At 44.2% G+C, this 17,277-nt stretch overlaps 1 protein-coding gene across 1 annotated transcript in view; it reads right to left on the reverse strand.

Moving 5' to 3' along the window:
- The window catches only part of LOC106565379 (lysyl oxidase homolog 2A), a 44,436-nt gene that overhangs the window by 4,078 nt on the left and 23,081 nt on the right, over positions 1–17,277 (reverse strand). The window contains exons 4-13 of the mRNA XM_014132425.3: positions 11,074–11,282; positions 9,737–9,953; positions 8,929–9,112; positions 8,042–8,193; positions 5,556–5,723; positions 2,775–2,940; positions 2,315–2,555; positions 1,862–1,977; positions 1,619–1,755; positions 13–124 (exon numbers count right to left, since the gene is read on the reverse strand). Coding sequence (XP_013987900.1) covers positions 13–124; positions 1,619–1,755; positions 1,862–1,977; positions 2,315–2,555; positions 2,775–2,940; positions 5,556–5,723; positions 8,042–8,193; positions 8,929–9,112; positions 9,737–9,953; positions 11,074–11,282 — 1,702 coding nt within the window. The remainder of the gene's footprint in view (positions 1–12; positions 125–1,618; positions 1,756–1,861; positions 1,978–2,314; positions 2,556–2,774; positions 2,941–5,555; positions 5,724–8,041; positions 8,194–8,928; positions 9,113–9,736; positions 9,954–11,073; positions 11,283–17,277) is intronic.

Raw genomic sequence — 17,277 nt, forward strand, 5'->3', positions numbered from 1 at the left:
CCGGTCTCTCACCTATATAACAGTTGTACATCCATATCCTGTGGCCGTCATATCGACACCTGCACTTCATAACGTTGTTGGTGTAGTCGGACTCTGCTACCTCAAAGTTTGGGTTGATCACAACCTAGGGAGAGAAACAATGTATTGATGATGTTATCAGAGCACCCACATACTCTTGCTATGACCAAAAGACCGATCTGTGTTGGCAGCAACTATTAGTGAAATTATAACATTTATAAAATGCTGGGAAAGTGACCAGCAGAATGACTAAAAGTGGATTCCATTGAAATGAATCGACGTCTGTTAACCCCATGGAATAAGAAGTGGAAAGAAGAACTGTCACTACTCCAAGCTTATTACACTGAACAAAAGTATAAATGCAACATGCAACAATTTCAAAGATTTGACTTACATAGTTATAAGGAAATCAGTGAATTTAAATACATTCATTAGGCCCTAATCTATGGGTTTCACATGACTGGGAATACTAATACCTTTTAAAAATAAAGGGTAGGGGGTGGATTAGAAAACTAGTCCGTATCTGGTTTTCTAACTGAAACACGCTGTCGTACACGTCGATCCAGAGCATCCTAAACATGCTCAATGGGTGACATGTCTGGTAAGTATGCAGGCCATGGAAGAACTGCGACATTTTCAGCTTCCAGAAATTTTGTACGGAACCTTGCGACATGGTGCTGTGTATTAACCTGCTCAAACATGAGGTGATGGTGGCTGATGAATGGCACGACAATGGGCCTCAGGATCTCGTCACAGTATTTCTGTGGATTCAAATTGCCATTGATAAAGTGTTTGTTGGCCGTAGCTTATGGGGCACTCTGTCCACAACATTGACATCAGCAAACCGCTCAGTTTAAACCGGGATTCATCCGTGAAGAGCACACTTCTCCAGCGTGCCAATCCACAGTTTCATCAGCTGTCTGGGTGGCTGGGCTTAGACGATCCCGCAGGTGAAGAAGCCGGGTGTGGTCCTGTTGCTTGGCGTGGTTACACGTGGTCTGCGATTGTGAGGCCGGTTGGACGTACTGCCAAATTCTCCAAAACGACGTTGAAGGGGGCTTATTGTAGAGAAATTAACATTAAATTCTCTGGCAACAGCTCTGGTGGACATTCCTGCAGTCAGCATGCAAATTGTACGCTCCCTCAACTTCTGTGGCCTTGTGTGACAAAACTGCACATTTTAGTGGCCTATTGTCCCCATTACAAGGCAAGGTGCACCTGTATAATGATCATGCTGTTTAATCAGCTTCTTGATAGATCAAACCTGTCAGGTGGATGGATTATCTTGGCAAAGGAGAAATGCTCACTAACAGGGATGTAAACAAATTTGTGAACTCAATTTGAGAGAAAAACTTTTTGTGCATCTGGAACATTTTATAGGGTATTTTATTTCAGCTCATGAAACATGGGACCAACACTTTACATGTTGCGTTTATATTGTTGTTCAGAGTAGAAGATTCTCATGTTATACAAGGACCTTGCTCCCATGTCATATTTGGATGTAGAGATTCGCATGCCTATCCTATCATAATTGTTATTTTAAATGATGGAAGAAAAATAAAATTGTTTTGAAATAAGACAAATTAAATACGATTCTCACCTGGAAGATGTAGTCTCCTGGCACAACGTCTGTCACGTCTATCCACTGACAGTCAATGTCGTGTCTGTACGTATCCCAGCACCCAACAGTGATGCCCTGCTGCCCGAAGTTAGCGCACTCGTACCTCTTCTCAATACCTGCCCGGCCAGAGAGACAACAGTGCTAAAGTAGAGAATCAGGAACATAGACGAGGTTTGTCGTGATCATTTTCATCATTTGTTTTTCACATTAAAGCCTCTTTACCCTCTTCACATTGGGTGTCCTCCAGACAGAAGCTGGCCTTGTGTCCCTCTGCCACCTTGGTGCCGTTGAGGCTCAGTAGGTCATAGTGGGTGAACACCTCCATGCTGTGGTAGTGCCTGGACAGGGAGACGGAGACAGTCCATCATCATCACCACCCTCCTTATCGTCATCATCATAACCAGCCTCTGACACCCACAGCAGGCACTGCCTCCACATGACTACAAGTCAGACCACAAATCTATGATCTCACAAGACTGCGACAATGACCACCCTCTCCAGGGGACTTTTATTGCAGCACGGTGATTGTTCTCAACTCGTGTAACGCTCACAGCGATGCTCGCTTGCATGCCATTGTCCAACCCCTCCTTCATCGTACCTTCCACTACTTAACTCAATGACTAAAACTGAAGGACCCAGGAATTCATCCTCCCGTCCTACGCCATGTTTCTATACCTGTGGCACTCGTGCCAGATCCAGGAGTGGTGTGCGGCTCTGGGGCGAAAGTCTGTCAGTCCGTTGTTGTGTATCTGGGAGGAGAAGCGCAGCAGGCGGCGGTAGGAGGACGATGTGGCGGCGGCGGCGCTGCTGGACAGACAGTGCTCCTCGTTGGCACACTGCAGTATGTACATGGGCCGGTCCTCCAGGTACGTGGTGTGTTCCACCACCTGGGCGTTTAGAACCAAGTCTGGGGCCGCTGTATGCCGAGGCAGAGGATAGGTTGTTGTTAATATGGAGATCAGAGCCTGCACTTTGAATAGAGACCCAATCAAGGATTCAAACAGCAGCAAAATGGCCGCCCAACACTTTTTGGGGGTAACATGGACTTGTCCAAGAACAACATTATTATTTATTTTTTTATGTTTTGCAACGGTCTGCCATAATGAATGCGACCCGGCTATTATAAGTGACTTACTCTCAGAGCAGGAGACACCAGCAGCAAAGCGTCCTCCCCCTCGGGGGCAGTCGAGGTGTTTCCCATGATGGAGGCACTGGGCCAGAGTCATCTCCGTCCCCGAGCACCTGACCCCGCTCATCACCACGTCATCAGCACTCACGTCTCCTGGCCAGTACCACGTCTCCTGGTAGTGAGAAATAACACAGACAAACCGATCAAACACAGGCCGAGCTTCAATTCTTCCAACTCAAAATGGAAAACTGTCATTTCATCATCCTACCACAAGAGGTCTCCCTATCTACATTTCCATCCTTGCAAGTCATGAGACTGCACAGCTATTGTTGCGATACGTGAACATCTGCCTAGATGTAGTTGATTGTGATTGTCCAAAACCCCTTCACAAGATAGACATAGCAGAATATTGGTTAGGCCACTTTTTCCTTGGAGGATGTTTTCTAGATTTCATGTTTCTGATGAGACTTCATAAAGCAAGTAGCAAGATCCTTAAGGAAACAAAGTCTCTCCGTCTGAAGTCAAATGTTGCTATGTCGAGAGAGAGAATGTATTAAATCTGTCCTCATGGATCTGACTCAGTATAAAGAGGCTATCATCTGTATGTCTCTGACAATGCCCAAAGCCAAGGGAATAGTCCTGTAAAACTCATTATTTCCAGGATCTCCCACGGAAGGATTAAGTACGGGTGGGTTGGAGGGAAGGAGGGGGGCTCGGGAGGTCTACGGAACAAAGTTTTAGACTTTGGTATCATATGTTCCATCTGTCCCTCTGCCTGCAGAAACACTTAGTCTGCGTCACTAATGGAACCCTATTCTCCTGCTTTTGACCAGTCACTATATAGGGAATCTGGTACCATTAGGACGCAACCTTAGAGTGAGTTAAGTCACTGACGTGATTTTCCTGTCCAGGTTGGCGCCCCCCTCGGGTTCGTGCCGTGGGGGAGATCTTCGTGGGCTATACTCAGCCTTTACTCAGCCTTGTCTCAGGGAAGTAAGTTGGTGGTTGAAGATATTCCTCTAGTGGTGTGGGGACTGCTTTGGCAAAGTGGGTGGGGTTATATCCTGCCTGGTTGGCCCTGTCCGGGGGTATCGTCGGACGGGGCCACAGTGTCTCACGACCCCACCTGTCTCAGCCTCCAGTATTTATGTTGCAATAGTTTGTGTTGGGGCTAGGGTGAGTCTGTTATATCTGGAGTATTTCTCCTGTCTTATCCGGTGTCCTGTGTGAATTTAAGTATTCTCTCTCTCACTCACTCACTCACTCACTCACTCACTCACTCACTCACTCACTCACCTGACCTGACCTGACCTGACCTGACCTGAGCCCTATGACCATGCCTGATGACTCCTTGCCCACCTGGTCGTGTTGCTTTTTCAGTGTGTGTATGCTAGGTCCAAGTACATTTAAAGGATCCCCAAACACATAATGACACTTTAATGTAAACTGCCATTAAAAGGGGCATTAGTACACAATCATCTTAATCACGCAATTACTGTGCAAAAGAGTTCTATCAGCCCAGTCCAATTTCCAGTCATTAAACTCTCCCATCAACCCAGTTCTTCCATGATTCATAAATACTTTCCAGACGTATATCACCACTGCCAGTGGCATTCAGTAGTTGTTAGTACACTGCAAATTAGAGAAAGTCTCTCAAACTATAGAACCGCAAGAAAAAATGTATAAAGAACGCAGATAGTGCTTTCCTTTCGGGCGTGTATCGAGGTGCTTTCCTTAGAGTGGTGTATCACACTGTGGGACTAAAGACAGCTCTTGAATCACCCTTTAAATACAACAAATAATCAAAATAGCAGCACTAATCAGCAGGTAAGCGTACCTACACTACATACAGTTTGCTGATGGTTGTAGGCCAATGAAACTTCAAAGAGCAGGAATGAACTCCCCTCCATCAAATGTACACTGTTCACGTACGCCATATAGCCATAGGCCTATACATGTGAAGTTTATAGTATCCCAGACTAGCCTGTAGCCTCTCCTCACTCCATCACCTCAGTCAGTGTGGAGACGATAAGCTCTTAAGGTCAGTGTGGAGACGATAAGCTCTAAGGTCAGTGTGGAGACTATAAGCTCTAAGGTCAGTGTGGAGACTATAAGCTCTAAGGTCAGTGTGGAGACGATAAGCTCTAAGGTCAGTGTGGAGACGATAAGCTCTAAGGTCAGTGTGGAGACTATAAGCTCTAAGGTCAGTGTGGAGACGATAAGCTCTAAGGTCAGTGTGGAGACGATAAGCTCTAAGGTCAGTGTGGAGACTATAAGCTCTAAGGTCAGTGTGGAGACGATAAGCTCTAAGGTCAGTGTGGAGACGATAAGCTCTAAGGTCAGTGTGGAGACGATAAGCTCTAAGGTCAGTGTGGAGACGATAAGCTCTAAGGTCAGTGTGGAGACTATAAGCTCTAAGGTCAGAGCCCCTTTTACTTTCCTTCAGTGAACATCTCCAGCTGTTTACAGCTAAATGATGTATATAAGAGCCATATGGATATATGGGGTTTGCTGGTGGCATATATATAACTGAGGCCCACTTGATGATGTACCTTTACGAAGTATTACGAAGACTATTTCCCAACATCCACACTAGGGGGAAAACCCATGCTGATCTGTGAGGTCCAATCACAAAATCATCCAAAATGTATAATTGACCCTTTTAATATTATTACATGTTGTGGATACTTACACAGAAGCATATTTACCCTTTGTCAAAGAATGTTAGGCTCATGATTGTCTGGCTGCCCAGCCAATGTGATGAGATTTTGTTGTGTATAAACTCACCTGGAAGGCGTTGTTGGCAAAACCGAGACCCAGCTGTCTGCACACGACTGTAGCCTCTATGGTGCCCCAGCTGTCACTGCACACCGTACCCCACACCAACGAGCCGTTCTTCTCCGCCAGCACCTCCACACGCCCCTCAAATGGGTTTCGCCCACCGCTCAGACGCAGCTGCAACCAGAGATGAGATGTTATGTTTATAAAGGCAGTCCCATTCTGCTCATCTATTTGGTGTTTATTGGACAGGGTAGAGATGGAGAGGGAAGACAGGAGGAGAAAGTGTGCTGAAATAGCAGTGGGTCCGATTCGAACCCATGCTGCAGCAGTATGTGTTCTGGGGCAGCGACTTAGACTGCTAGATCACCCGCTAGGCCACAGATGATCTGTTTAGTATTAGCCCAAAAATCCACTTTATTCAAAGAGGTAGTATATTCCCTCACATCTGTGTTGAGTATTCTGTTCTGCATACAACACTCAAATATTTGCCATAAATCCTATCTTTGGCTGTGAAAGGCTTTACCTAAAGTATTTTCAGAGGCAATAAAACATCAAGCATTTCTGATATTATGAAAATGTGTGGTTGGTGTCAATAGTGGAATCAGAATAACCCCAAAAAAATAGGCACATCCACGGATGACATAAAACGAACATTTACAAATGGCAATGGTTGGCAATACAGTTATATGACTTATATGAGTAATATACAAGTAACATACAAGTACTATAGAAGTTTCATATGAGTAACACACAAGTACAATATGAGTACTTATGAGTAATACCAGTGATGTGTATAAACCCTGGATGACTGACAGGGGGTGCAGTATTGAAGCCATTGTGAGGCCATCTTGGTACTTCTCCATTGTAAAAAATATACTTATTGGAGAATTTCTTCTCCCCGAGCTGCTGGCGACTATTTCAGTCCGCTCATACAGGAGTAATAAAGGCCCAGTGCACTAGTTTTGTGATCAGCACCCCTACTTACCGCATTTACATAAGTATTCAGACCCATTACTCAATATTTTCTTGAAGCACCTTTGGCAGCAATTACAGCCTTGAGTCTTCTTGGATATGACGCTACAAGCTTGGCACACCTGTATTTGGGAAGTTTCCCCCATTCTTCTCTGCAGATCCTCTCAAGCGCTGTCAGGTTGGATGGGAAGCTTCGCTGCACAGCTATTTTCAGGTCTCTCGAGAGATGTTGGATCGGGTTCTGGCTGGGCCACTCAAGGACATTCAGAGACTTGTCCTGAAGCCACTTTTGCTTTGTCTTGGCTGTGTGCTTAGGGTCTTTGTCCTGTTGGAAGGTGAATCTTCACCCAGTCTGATGCCCTGAGCGCTCTTGGGCAGGTTTTCATCAAGGATCTCTCTGTTCATCGCTCCGTTCATCTTTCCCTCAATCCTGACTAGTCTCCCAGGCCCTGTCGCTGAAAAACAAACCCCACAGCATCATGCTACCACCACCATGCTTCACCGTAGGGATGGTATTGGCAAGGTGATAAGCAGTGCGTGGTTTCCTTCAGGCTGGACGCTTGGTATTCAGGCCAAAGAGTTCAATCTTGGTTTCATCAGATAGAGAATCTTGTTTCTCATGGTCTGAGAGTCGTTTAGGTGCCTTTTGGCAAACTCCAAGCAGGCTGTCATGTTTCCATCTGGCCACTTTACCATAAAGGCCTGATTGGTGGAGTGCTACAGAGATGGTTGTCCTTCTGGAAGGTTCTCCCATTTCCACAGAGGTACTCTGGAGCTCTGTCAGAGTGACCATCGGTTTCTTGGTCACTTCCCTGACCAAGGCCCTTCTCCCCAATTGCTCAGTTTGGCCGGGCGGCCAGCTCTAGGGAGATTCTTGGTGGTTCTAAACTTCTTCAATTTAAGAATGATGGAGGCCACTGTGTTATTGTGGACCTTCAATGCTGCAGACATTTTTTGGTACCCTTCCCCAGATCTGTGCCTCGACACAATCCTGTCTCAAAGCTCTACAATTCCTTCGACTTCATAGCTAGGTTTTTTCTCTGACATGCACAGTCAACTACGGGACCTTATATAGACAGGTGTGTGCCTTTCCAAATCATGTCCAATCAATAAAATTTACCACAGGTGTACTCCAATCAAGTTGTAGAAACATCTCAAGGATGATCAATGGAAACAGGATGCACCTGAGCTCAATTTCGAGTCTCATAGCAAAGGGTCTGAATACTTGTAAATAAGGTATTTCCATTTTTTTTACTTTACAAATTTGCTAACATTTCTAAAAACCTGTTTTCGCTTTGTCATTATGGGGTATTGTATGTAGATTTATGAGGGAAAATATTACTTGAATCCATTTTAGAATAAGGCTGTAACGTAACAAAATGTGGAAAAAGTAAAGGGGTATGAATGCTTTCCGAATGCACTGTTTGCAGCAACATGCAGCAACATGCAGTGGGCATGTTAAATACCTGGTTAAATAAAGGTTAAATAAAAAATCTAATAAATGTGCTAGGTCTACTCACTCTGTTCTGGAAGCCCATGGCAGGAACATTACATCTAACTGCAGCATCCTCCTCGTGACTGCAGCCCAGGGCATCTCTATTGAAGTAGCACTCAGTGAGGGATTTCTCAAAGCCAGAACACTTCACCTCATTCATATGGACAGGGCCCATTCCTACAGGGGAGAGAAGACACTGGGAGTCAGATCCATCCCACTCTCGATCTCAGAATTAAATATGCTTTCAATAATCCAGGACACAGACACTGGACTGGTTTCCCAGACACAGATTTAAAGTAGTTCAGGACTAAAAAGCATTCTCAACGGAGAGTCCTCCAATGAAAGAGCTTTTTAGTTCAGGACTAGGCTAAATCTGTGTCTGGGAAACCGGCCCACTATGTTTAATTGAATAGCAATAATGCCTAACAGGAGTAGAAATCTCACTGAGAGTGGATATCAACTCTCCTGCCAATTTTAAGCCAACTCTGACTTATTCAATTGGGACACTTGGGAACATTAAACTGTTCTCCTTTCTCTTTTTAAAACTTCGTCAAGTCAAAATAATTCACATGAATAAAAATGGATTTTCCACAATATAATGTGTGATCACTCCCTTCCTGCTGTGTCTGTCTCCAGCATATGACAGGACAGGAACATTTCTCTGGCAGTGTTTTCTCTGTAGCTAGAGCCAAGGTAGTCTGAGACACAGACTGACAGCAGATCAAGAAAACAGAAAAGACACTATCCTCTGTTACTGTGTGGTTATACAGCATCTGAATAGTGGATGGCAGAGGTGGTTGGTCTGAGACTTGGATCACTATGGATAAACGCTTGCATATTCCATTACAGCAGATTCATGTACTTGAATGGGAGAGATAGAGAGACAGAGCGAGAGAGAGAGTGGAGACCTACCTTGTCCCAGTTTGCCTCCAGCGAGGGCCTCCTTGGCACTACCGAAGCCCAGTTCTCGACACACCACGGTGGCTGCCTTCAGGTTCCAGCTGTCATCGCAGACGGTGCCCCATTCACCATTTTTCAGCACTTCCACTCGCCCTTCCCCTATGTTGGCCCCGCCTCTCAGACGCACCAGGGGTTGCTGCGGAAACGATTAACCATGTTAGGCCTACTGTTACTGAGAAACAATAGTTTACAATCACTTTTGATACATGTGTCTGTATTCTTTACAGAAACAGTCCAGTAACTCATATTTGGATTTTGTTTGTTGAACCACACAAAGATAAACAGTATCGTATTGTTCCATACATCTGAGCTTATTGTGAATCACAGAGAGAGAGAGAGAGAGAGAGGGAGAGAGAGTTTGAGATCTCAGTGTGCCTATTTTCCCCTTTGTCCAGAGCCCATGACTCATCTGTGAAGTGTTCGAACACAGTGTTCTGCAGTCTCTAAGTTGAATCACATGCAACGTGATAAAAAACAGCACAGCACATAATGCAGAAATCAAAGAGTGGATTTTATAGGAAAGATCACAAAATCAAACTGTAATTGTAACTGTTTCCTTACATTAATTAACATTAACAACTAAGGTTTGCCTTTCATAATTTTCTCCTCTTCTGAATGCTTTCCATTTCAATACAAGATACAAGGCCAGAGACAGCTCAAACTCTAGTAACATCACATCTCCATCATAAGCAGTCTCTTGCACAGAGGTCCTTTGAATCCCAGTTCTATGCTCTCTCTCGTTCCAGATGATCCAACCTACCTCCACCTTGTAGGCCTTGCTGAAGCCCTGGGCGTGGCTGGGAGCAAAGGCCCGTCCTGGAACACAGTTGACCACCACGGGCAAGCCCTTGTCACAGGTGGCATTCTTCCTCAGCTCCACCTTGTGGCCCAGTTTACAGCCATGCAGGCTAGCCTCATTCCCCGTGCAGTTCACCCCGAAGCCCCAGTAGTTCTTCTTCCTGCGCTTGGACAGCAGGCTGAGACAGGAAACAAAGAGATTGAGTCGAGTTGAATTTAGTTCAATTGCACTGAATTTAAATAGTTGATTTTTCTCTTTTAGCCTGCTGTGAAAACATGAACTTGTCTACAGTACCTGATGAGGAAACATTATACCAACTTTTGTTTTTTAATACATAAAATGCTACCCTACCCCTCATTAATACGTTTCCCCAGTTGAACTTGACTGTTTTAGTACAAAGTACAATGGCAGTATTGTAGTCAAAAGAACATGCAATTCCCATCAGGGAAGGACGGCTCATAATAATGGCTGAAACGGAGCAAATGGAATGGCATCGAACACATGGAAACCATGTGTTTGATGTAATTGATAGCATTCCACTGATTCCTCTCCAGCCATTACCACAAGCCCCTCCCAAATTAAGGTCCCACCTCCTGTGATACCATTCCCATTACCAGTCCAAGTCATTCATGGCCCAAGTCATTCATGGTCCAAATGTGAAACAAAATATTTTTGTGAGAATATTAGTGGACACACACAAAGTGTGATTGTTTCCCAACCACTTTCTCTTCTGCTCCAGCTAACACCACTTCTCTCACAAGTGCCACATGAGTTTTAGTGACCACAGAGAGTCAGGGCCTTAGTTTAATATCACATTAGAGACATGACCCTTTGTAGAGCCACCAAATGGGATGAGTTCCCACCACCTGGCCCCCCACACTACTTCCAACAGGATCTGGTGGTGCAAGGACCGACCCCCTCCCATAGAAGAGGACCAATAGAGGGATACAGGCCAGAATGGTATGGCTGCCTGCTGGAATAAACAATCTGTCTGATTTAAAGGAGAGATTCCATTTTTTAATATATATTTTTTAATCTGTATTTCGGATGTGAATGGCATGTTATAGAAGTGTCCGGGTGTGCAGGTCTTTAGACGCTGTCATTCCAAACTTTATCACAACATAATATTCCATTTTGTTTGATCCAAGCAAACCTTTTCCATTGTGCGCATGCACAGGCTATCCCTCGAGTCCAACTAAATGGAATATGACGAGAGAGAGAGAGAGAGAGACATTTGGGAGCACTTCATGAAGTCTGCATGTATCTTATCTTTCCCTCTTTTCTGTTATGCTGCTCACTTGTAGACTTTAGTGTTGTATCTTTTCTCTCCAGGGAAGCCATACATCCCACAGATGACCCGGCTGTTCATCTCAGTCCACTCCAAGTCACAGATCTGTCTCCACTTCCCCCCGTCCTTCACCTCCAGGTATCCCTCCGTCATGGGAACCCTTTTACGCTGGGAGGAGATGGCCCGGATACGCACATCTTCCACCTGGACATTCAGACTCTGCAGAAAGAGAGAGATACAGAGTCCCTGGATCAGCCACAGTCATTCAATCATGTATTATTTCACTTGAAGATTATCAATGAAAGATTCGGGACAGTGCAGCCATGGCATGGAGCCCTATTGAGACCTTATTCTTCATTTTTGAAGGCATATTTGCCTTTAATAACCTCTACGGGATCGGTGTCCCTATACCGGTACGGTTGAGCTAACGTGCGCTAATGTGATTAGCATGACGTTGTAAGTAACAGCAAATTTTACAGGACATGGACATGTCTTATATGGGCAGAAAGCTGAAATTCTTGTTAATCTAATGACACTGTCAAATTTACAGTAGCTAAATTTTGTATTACCATATCATTTTTGAAAGTTTTCTATAGTTGTACTTGAAAATGTATCACTTGACCAATTCGGGCACATTTGGGCAGACTTGATACAAAATAATGTCCAGTATTGCAATGCTTCACTGGATCAATCTGAAACTTTGCACACACACTGCTGCCATCTAGTGACCTACATCTAAATTGTGCCTAAACTGCAATATTATATTATGGCCTTTCTCTTGCATTTCAAATATGATGGATTAAAACAAAAAAATTCAAAACGCATGTTTTTTGGTTTGTATTATCTTTTACCAGATCTAATGTGTTATATTCTCCTCCATTAATTTCACATTTCCACAAACGTCAAAGTGTTTCCTTTCAAATGGTAACAAGAATATGCATATCCCTGTTTTTGGTCCTGAGTTACAGGCAGTTAGATTTGAGTATGTCATTTTATGCAAGATTTTTTTTTTTTAAAGGCTCCGATCCTTTTAAACTGCACTGCCTTAGAATTTGTTGTGCTCTGTCACCAACTTGACCAGAGAGGTGAGTTCAGGGTAAGGTGTATTGAGGGCCAGGTTGGGATACACAGTGGCAGCACAAATGGACTTCTCAACATGGAGATAACCTTTGAACCACACGCATCATCAATTTGTTTTACTTGGTGACTTTTCACTTTGTAGGTCTATGTTACGCAACTTTTGAGAAAGTAAATGAGATGTTGAAAATATAATTGATTGGGACTAGGGGAATGGCATTTGCATAATCAATAATTCAATGATGTTTTCCCATTGATCTTCTCTCAATTATAATCAATCAGTAAAATACAAAGTGGGATTGCAAAAACACATCACGCTTTTACGCTATCTTGATCCAACATAAAAAATCTGAATTGCGTGTATTTTATTTAACCTTTATTTAACTAAGCAAGTCAGTTCAGAACAAATTCTTATTTACAATGATGGCCTACCCCGGCCAATTGTTGGGCCAATTGTGCCCCGCCCTATGAGACTCCCAATCACGGCCGGTTGTGATTCAGCCTAGAATCTAACCAGGGTCTGTAGTGACACCTCTAGCACTGAGATGCAGTGTCTTAGACCTCTGCGCCACTCGGGAGCCCAAGCTACACCGAGCTTTTCACCAAGCTACAATAACAGTCGAGACAAAAGCTGTTGCCTGAGGGCTGAAGTAAGCTGAGGGTGGTCCCCTAACCCTAAAGTATGGGGCTAACCCTAAACCCAACCGGTCAGTAGAAGGGTCACGGTCCTCAGTTACCCTCCTCTGTCTGTCCTGAGAACCCTTAAAGGAGAGCGGCGTCTTCACATTTGAGGAAAAGGGGGATGCCTAGTCAGTTGTACAACTGAATGCATTCAACTGAAATGTGTCTTCCGCATTTAACCCAACCCCTCTGAGTCTTTCACCTCCAGTTGGCGTTCTAAGACTCCTCCCTGCTCCCTTACTCATCCATCTGACCTCTGACTCTGTTCAGTCCCATAAGCCCATAGAACCATAGACCCACAGTCTAACTCCTGGCTGTAATGTGTATGTGGAGACATGAAGTGGTCAGTGTCAACCCTCTAAAAACTCCTTTGATAAGCCATGAATGCTGAGCTCAGCCTTTTCTTCAACAGCCAGTCGTCTCGCCTGCTAAGAAAGACAGTCCAACAATTCTGTGTGAATCCAGAAACATTAGCGTTTAGTAAAAATGGGGGTGGTTTTCCGGAAATGGCGTCAGCCTCTGGGAATGTTTGTATTCCCTCGACACCAAAAATGTAGTGGTGAACGGAAAGACGGGATTGAGTCAGACTGTTTTTGCAGTGACCCCAGTCACCCGACTACTGACCACAGTGGCAAGAGAGAAGACAGTCTTTCATACATTTAAATCCCGACGGTTACTTTATAACTGTGAGTTTCCATTAACAAAGCAGAGCAAGGCAGAGTGAACGTGGTCAAGGGAGGGCCTTGAAAGGACTTGGAGGTTCTAGACGCAAAGTTGGCAAGGTTTCTCTCTAATGTAAATACATGACGGGAGGAGGGGTAGCCGGTTTGAAGTGGGGGCTCTTAAAACCATCTCAGTGTTTGGTTTGGCAGAATGGTCCAAAAGGAAACCAAAGGGCTGAGAATGTGAGGTGCAAGGGGGACACATGAGATCTGCAGCTGGGATGCATATACACTCATTTCCCCGAAACGAGACCCCCAGACATAACACCGGCATCAGACAGTTTGCTCAAGGCCCACCTAAAACTACACCTTGTTTAGGAATGTGGAAATTGTGCTTATCAAACATAGAAACACTCTTTTGGGAAGGTTCAGACACAAATGTCTCAGAACTAGTGACCTTCATTAATGACTAATATTGTTGTCATCCCTAGCTTTGGTGATTGTGTTGTGACCTCTCCCAAGCAAGTTCATTCTCTTTGGACCGTGGTTAGCTCATACTCATCTCGGGGGTCAAACGACTGTAGTCATAATCGAGGTCTAACTCGAGGTGTCATTCAAAAAAAATGCATCCGCTTCCCCAACGTAAAAAATATTTTCACATGACTGTACTGTAAAATATTTTGCGTACCCTCCCCCTTCATAAAATGTACTCAAAAAGAATTATTACCACCATAAATAACAAGAGCCATAGCAAACCCTGCATTTATAAACGTGGATATCAACTTTGCAACTTCAGCATGGTTTTGTGGCACAGTCGATGCAATGCAGGGCTAAGAAGGTTGAGGGTTCACCAACCACAGAGGAGCTCACTCTTCCTGCCTGTTTCATTACACTACGATCAGAGCCGGCTGCAGACAATGATCAGCTAGAGGGCAATCAGATTTTCAACTAAATTATATTTTTGTAAAGATTAATGAAAAATAAAACACTAATTTACCTTGATTATGTGGTAAATTCAAACAAAATTCAAACAAAAAAAACTATTTTTTTGAAATATCACATAGATAGTTAGCCCATGCATGAGTTAATACATATTAGAAAAACCTTTGGCAGCAATTACAGCTGTGAGTCTTCCTGGGTAAGCCTCATAAGAGCTTTGCACAACTAGATTGTGCAATAGTTAACCATTATTCTTTTCAAAATTCCTCAAGCTCTGTAAAAGAGTTGGGGATCATGGCTAGACAGCAATTTTCAAGTCTTGCCATAGATTTTCAAGCAGATTTAAGTCAAAACTGTAACATGGCCACTCAGGAACATTTACAGATGTTGTATGTATGGGGGACAGAGGAAGTTCCATAGGGTGTAGACGCCATAGGCTCTGTATGTGGCCACACTATATAGGACAACTTGGGAGAATGATGATCGGCAACAGCCAGACTGGGCTGCTACTGTGTCTTTCTATAATCTGTCGAGAGTAGACCCACAACTGATCCAAATGGAATGAAACATTCAAATAACAGGGCTTTTGCGCCATCATTCAAATGTCATTTTACATTTACATTTGAGTCATTTAGCAGACGCTCTTATCCAGAGTGACTTACAGTTAGTGCATTCATCTTAAGATAGCTAGGTTGGACAACCACATATCACAGTCGTAGTAAATATGTTTTTCCTCAATAAAGTAGCTATAAGCAAGGTCAGAGCTAGTAATTGGGGGGGAAAAAGTCAAGTGTGAGAATGAAGAGGTGAGGAGGTGGTGCAAGGGGGTGTGCCGTTGGATTATTTAAGATACTCTTTCAATAGGTAGGGATTGAGATGTTTTCAGAAGATGGGCAGGAACTCCGCTGTCCTAGCTTCAGGGAGAAGCTGGTTCCACCATTGGGGTGCCAGGACAGAGAATAGCTTTGACTGGGCTGAGTGGGCACTGCCTCCCGTAGGGGTGGGAGGGCCAAGAGAGGTTTTGAGCATAGCCCTGAAGGTATGGGGGGGGGGGGGGGGGGGGGGGGGTCGTGTGAGGATATGACGGATCCGAGTGACTTGGTGTATAGAGAGATGAGGAGAGGGCCTAGAACCGAGCCCTGGGGGACACCAGTAGTAAATGGTGCAGACACAGATCTTCTCCACGTCACCTGGTAGGAGCGGCATTCCAGGTAGGATGCAATTCAAGAGTGTAAAAAGCCTGAGACACCCAGCCCTGAGAGGGTTCACGGTGTTGAAGGCAGCAGATCTGAACAAACGACCCACCTACCACTAATGTCACCATAAATGGCTGATAGAGGGCAGGATCGACAGTTGACTGATAGACTATATTGACTTGTGGTATAGTGCATGCGGAAAAGCATACTGCATAAGGGTAGTACTAAAACATAGGGGAGGCGCATGCAAGCAGATGAAGAAATGTGGCTATATGGAAGACCTTATATAGTATAGTAAACCTGCAAAATGGCTAATGTAAATCAGGAAAAAACACACTACCCTCCCCAAAGCAAAAAAAAAAGTTTGACAATCCTCCCCTATTTTGGACCAGCCCACCCCACCCCAGTAAATTTCGAACTGTCCCTTGGTAGGCCGTCATTCTAAATAAGAATTTGTTCTTAACTGACTTGCCTAGTTAAATAAAGGTTAAATAAAAAAATACAAATAATAATTAGATTATAACTAAAAACGTGTTTGTGGGAGTTGCTTAGGTCAACATACTTGTGTCGCAAAACAAATATGCAAATAAACTATTCATCTATTTCTGTTTAGTCCTTTCAGTTCTCATCTGTGCAACCTAATGCTAACCTGAACTGACTTTCGCCGATAGGGCCCAACAAGCCTGTTTGTATGATTCATCCTAAGACTATTCACAAACAACATAAATCTTACAACTCTTACGTCCAAGTTAATACGTCCAAAAATGGTCATTGCCAGTTCGATGGACCTCTCAAAGTAGAATTACTACTGGACTGGACATGTCATTATGTAAGTTAGACTTTTAATACCCTACTGATTACTCAACCATTTCCACAGCAGCCATCTGGAACAAGGCGGAATGTTTTCCTGTCTGGGTTCCCCATCCATCAGTAGGTGTCTATGTGAAAGTGAGACAGGCCACGGTCATTCCAGTGACTGACTAATTCAGCCTGAAACTACTGTGCATTTCTTTCCTCTCATTCACCCCACTGCCCGACCGTGCTTCACGTTGGGCTTACACGTGCCTGTCTTCTCTTACTAAACATGGGGGGGAAATTAATGTTAATCATGCTGCAGCAGTTTAGTAGCAAAAGAGCTCAAGCCAGAGAAAATAAATGATTTGAAATTACTTTCACATCTGCCCCTAGCCCTGCCGTTTCGAAGGCCTTTCCTCATAAATGACTGGAAACTGGATTGGCTCTGCCGGTGTGTGTGTGTGCGCGTGTGTGCTTGCGTGCACACGTTTGTGTGTTTCGCATCTGGAATATCTATTATTGTGTAACACCGAGACAGAAAGTACAAGGAACACCCCCCCATCACCCCCCCCCCCACCACACACACACACACACACACACAAGGACAAGCCCAGCAAAGCCAAGTCCCATCAGTCCTACCAGCAGACTAAACCATTATGTGTCCAGTCACTGGACAGCACCACACACACAGAGCATGTCGTCACATTCCAGTCTGACACTGCTCTTACAGTGGCAGCCCTTAGAGCCTCGATGAGTGAATGGAGACTTAGTAGTGAAAAAGGTAGTGCCACATTAAATAGGCTCCAAAATGATTGACACCCTTGATAAAGATGACTGTTCAAATAAATAATTCAAACACTGAGG

Source organism: Salmo salar, chromosome 12 (assembly GCF_965601325.2).
Source record: "Salmo salar chromosome 12, fSalSal1, whole genome shotgun sequence".
Lineage (NCBI taxonomy): Eukaryota > Metazoa > Chordata > Actinopteri > Salmoniformes > Salmonidae > Salmo > Salmo salar.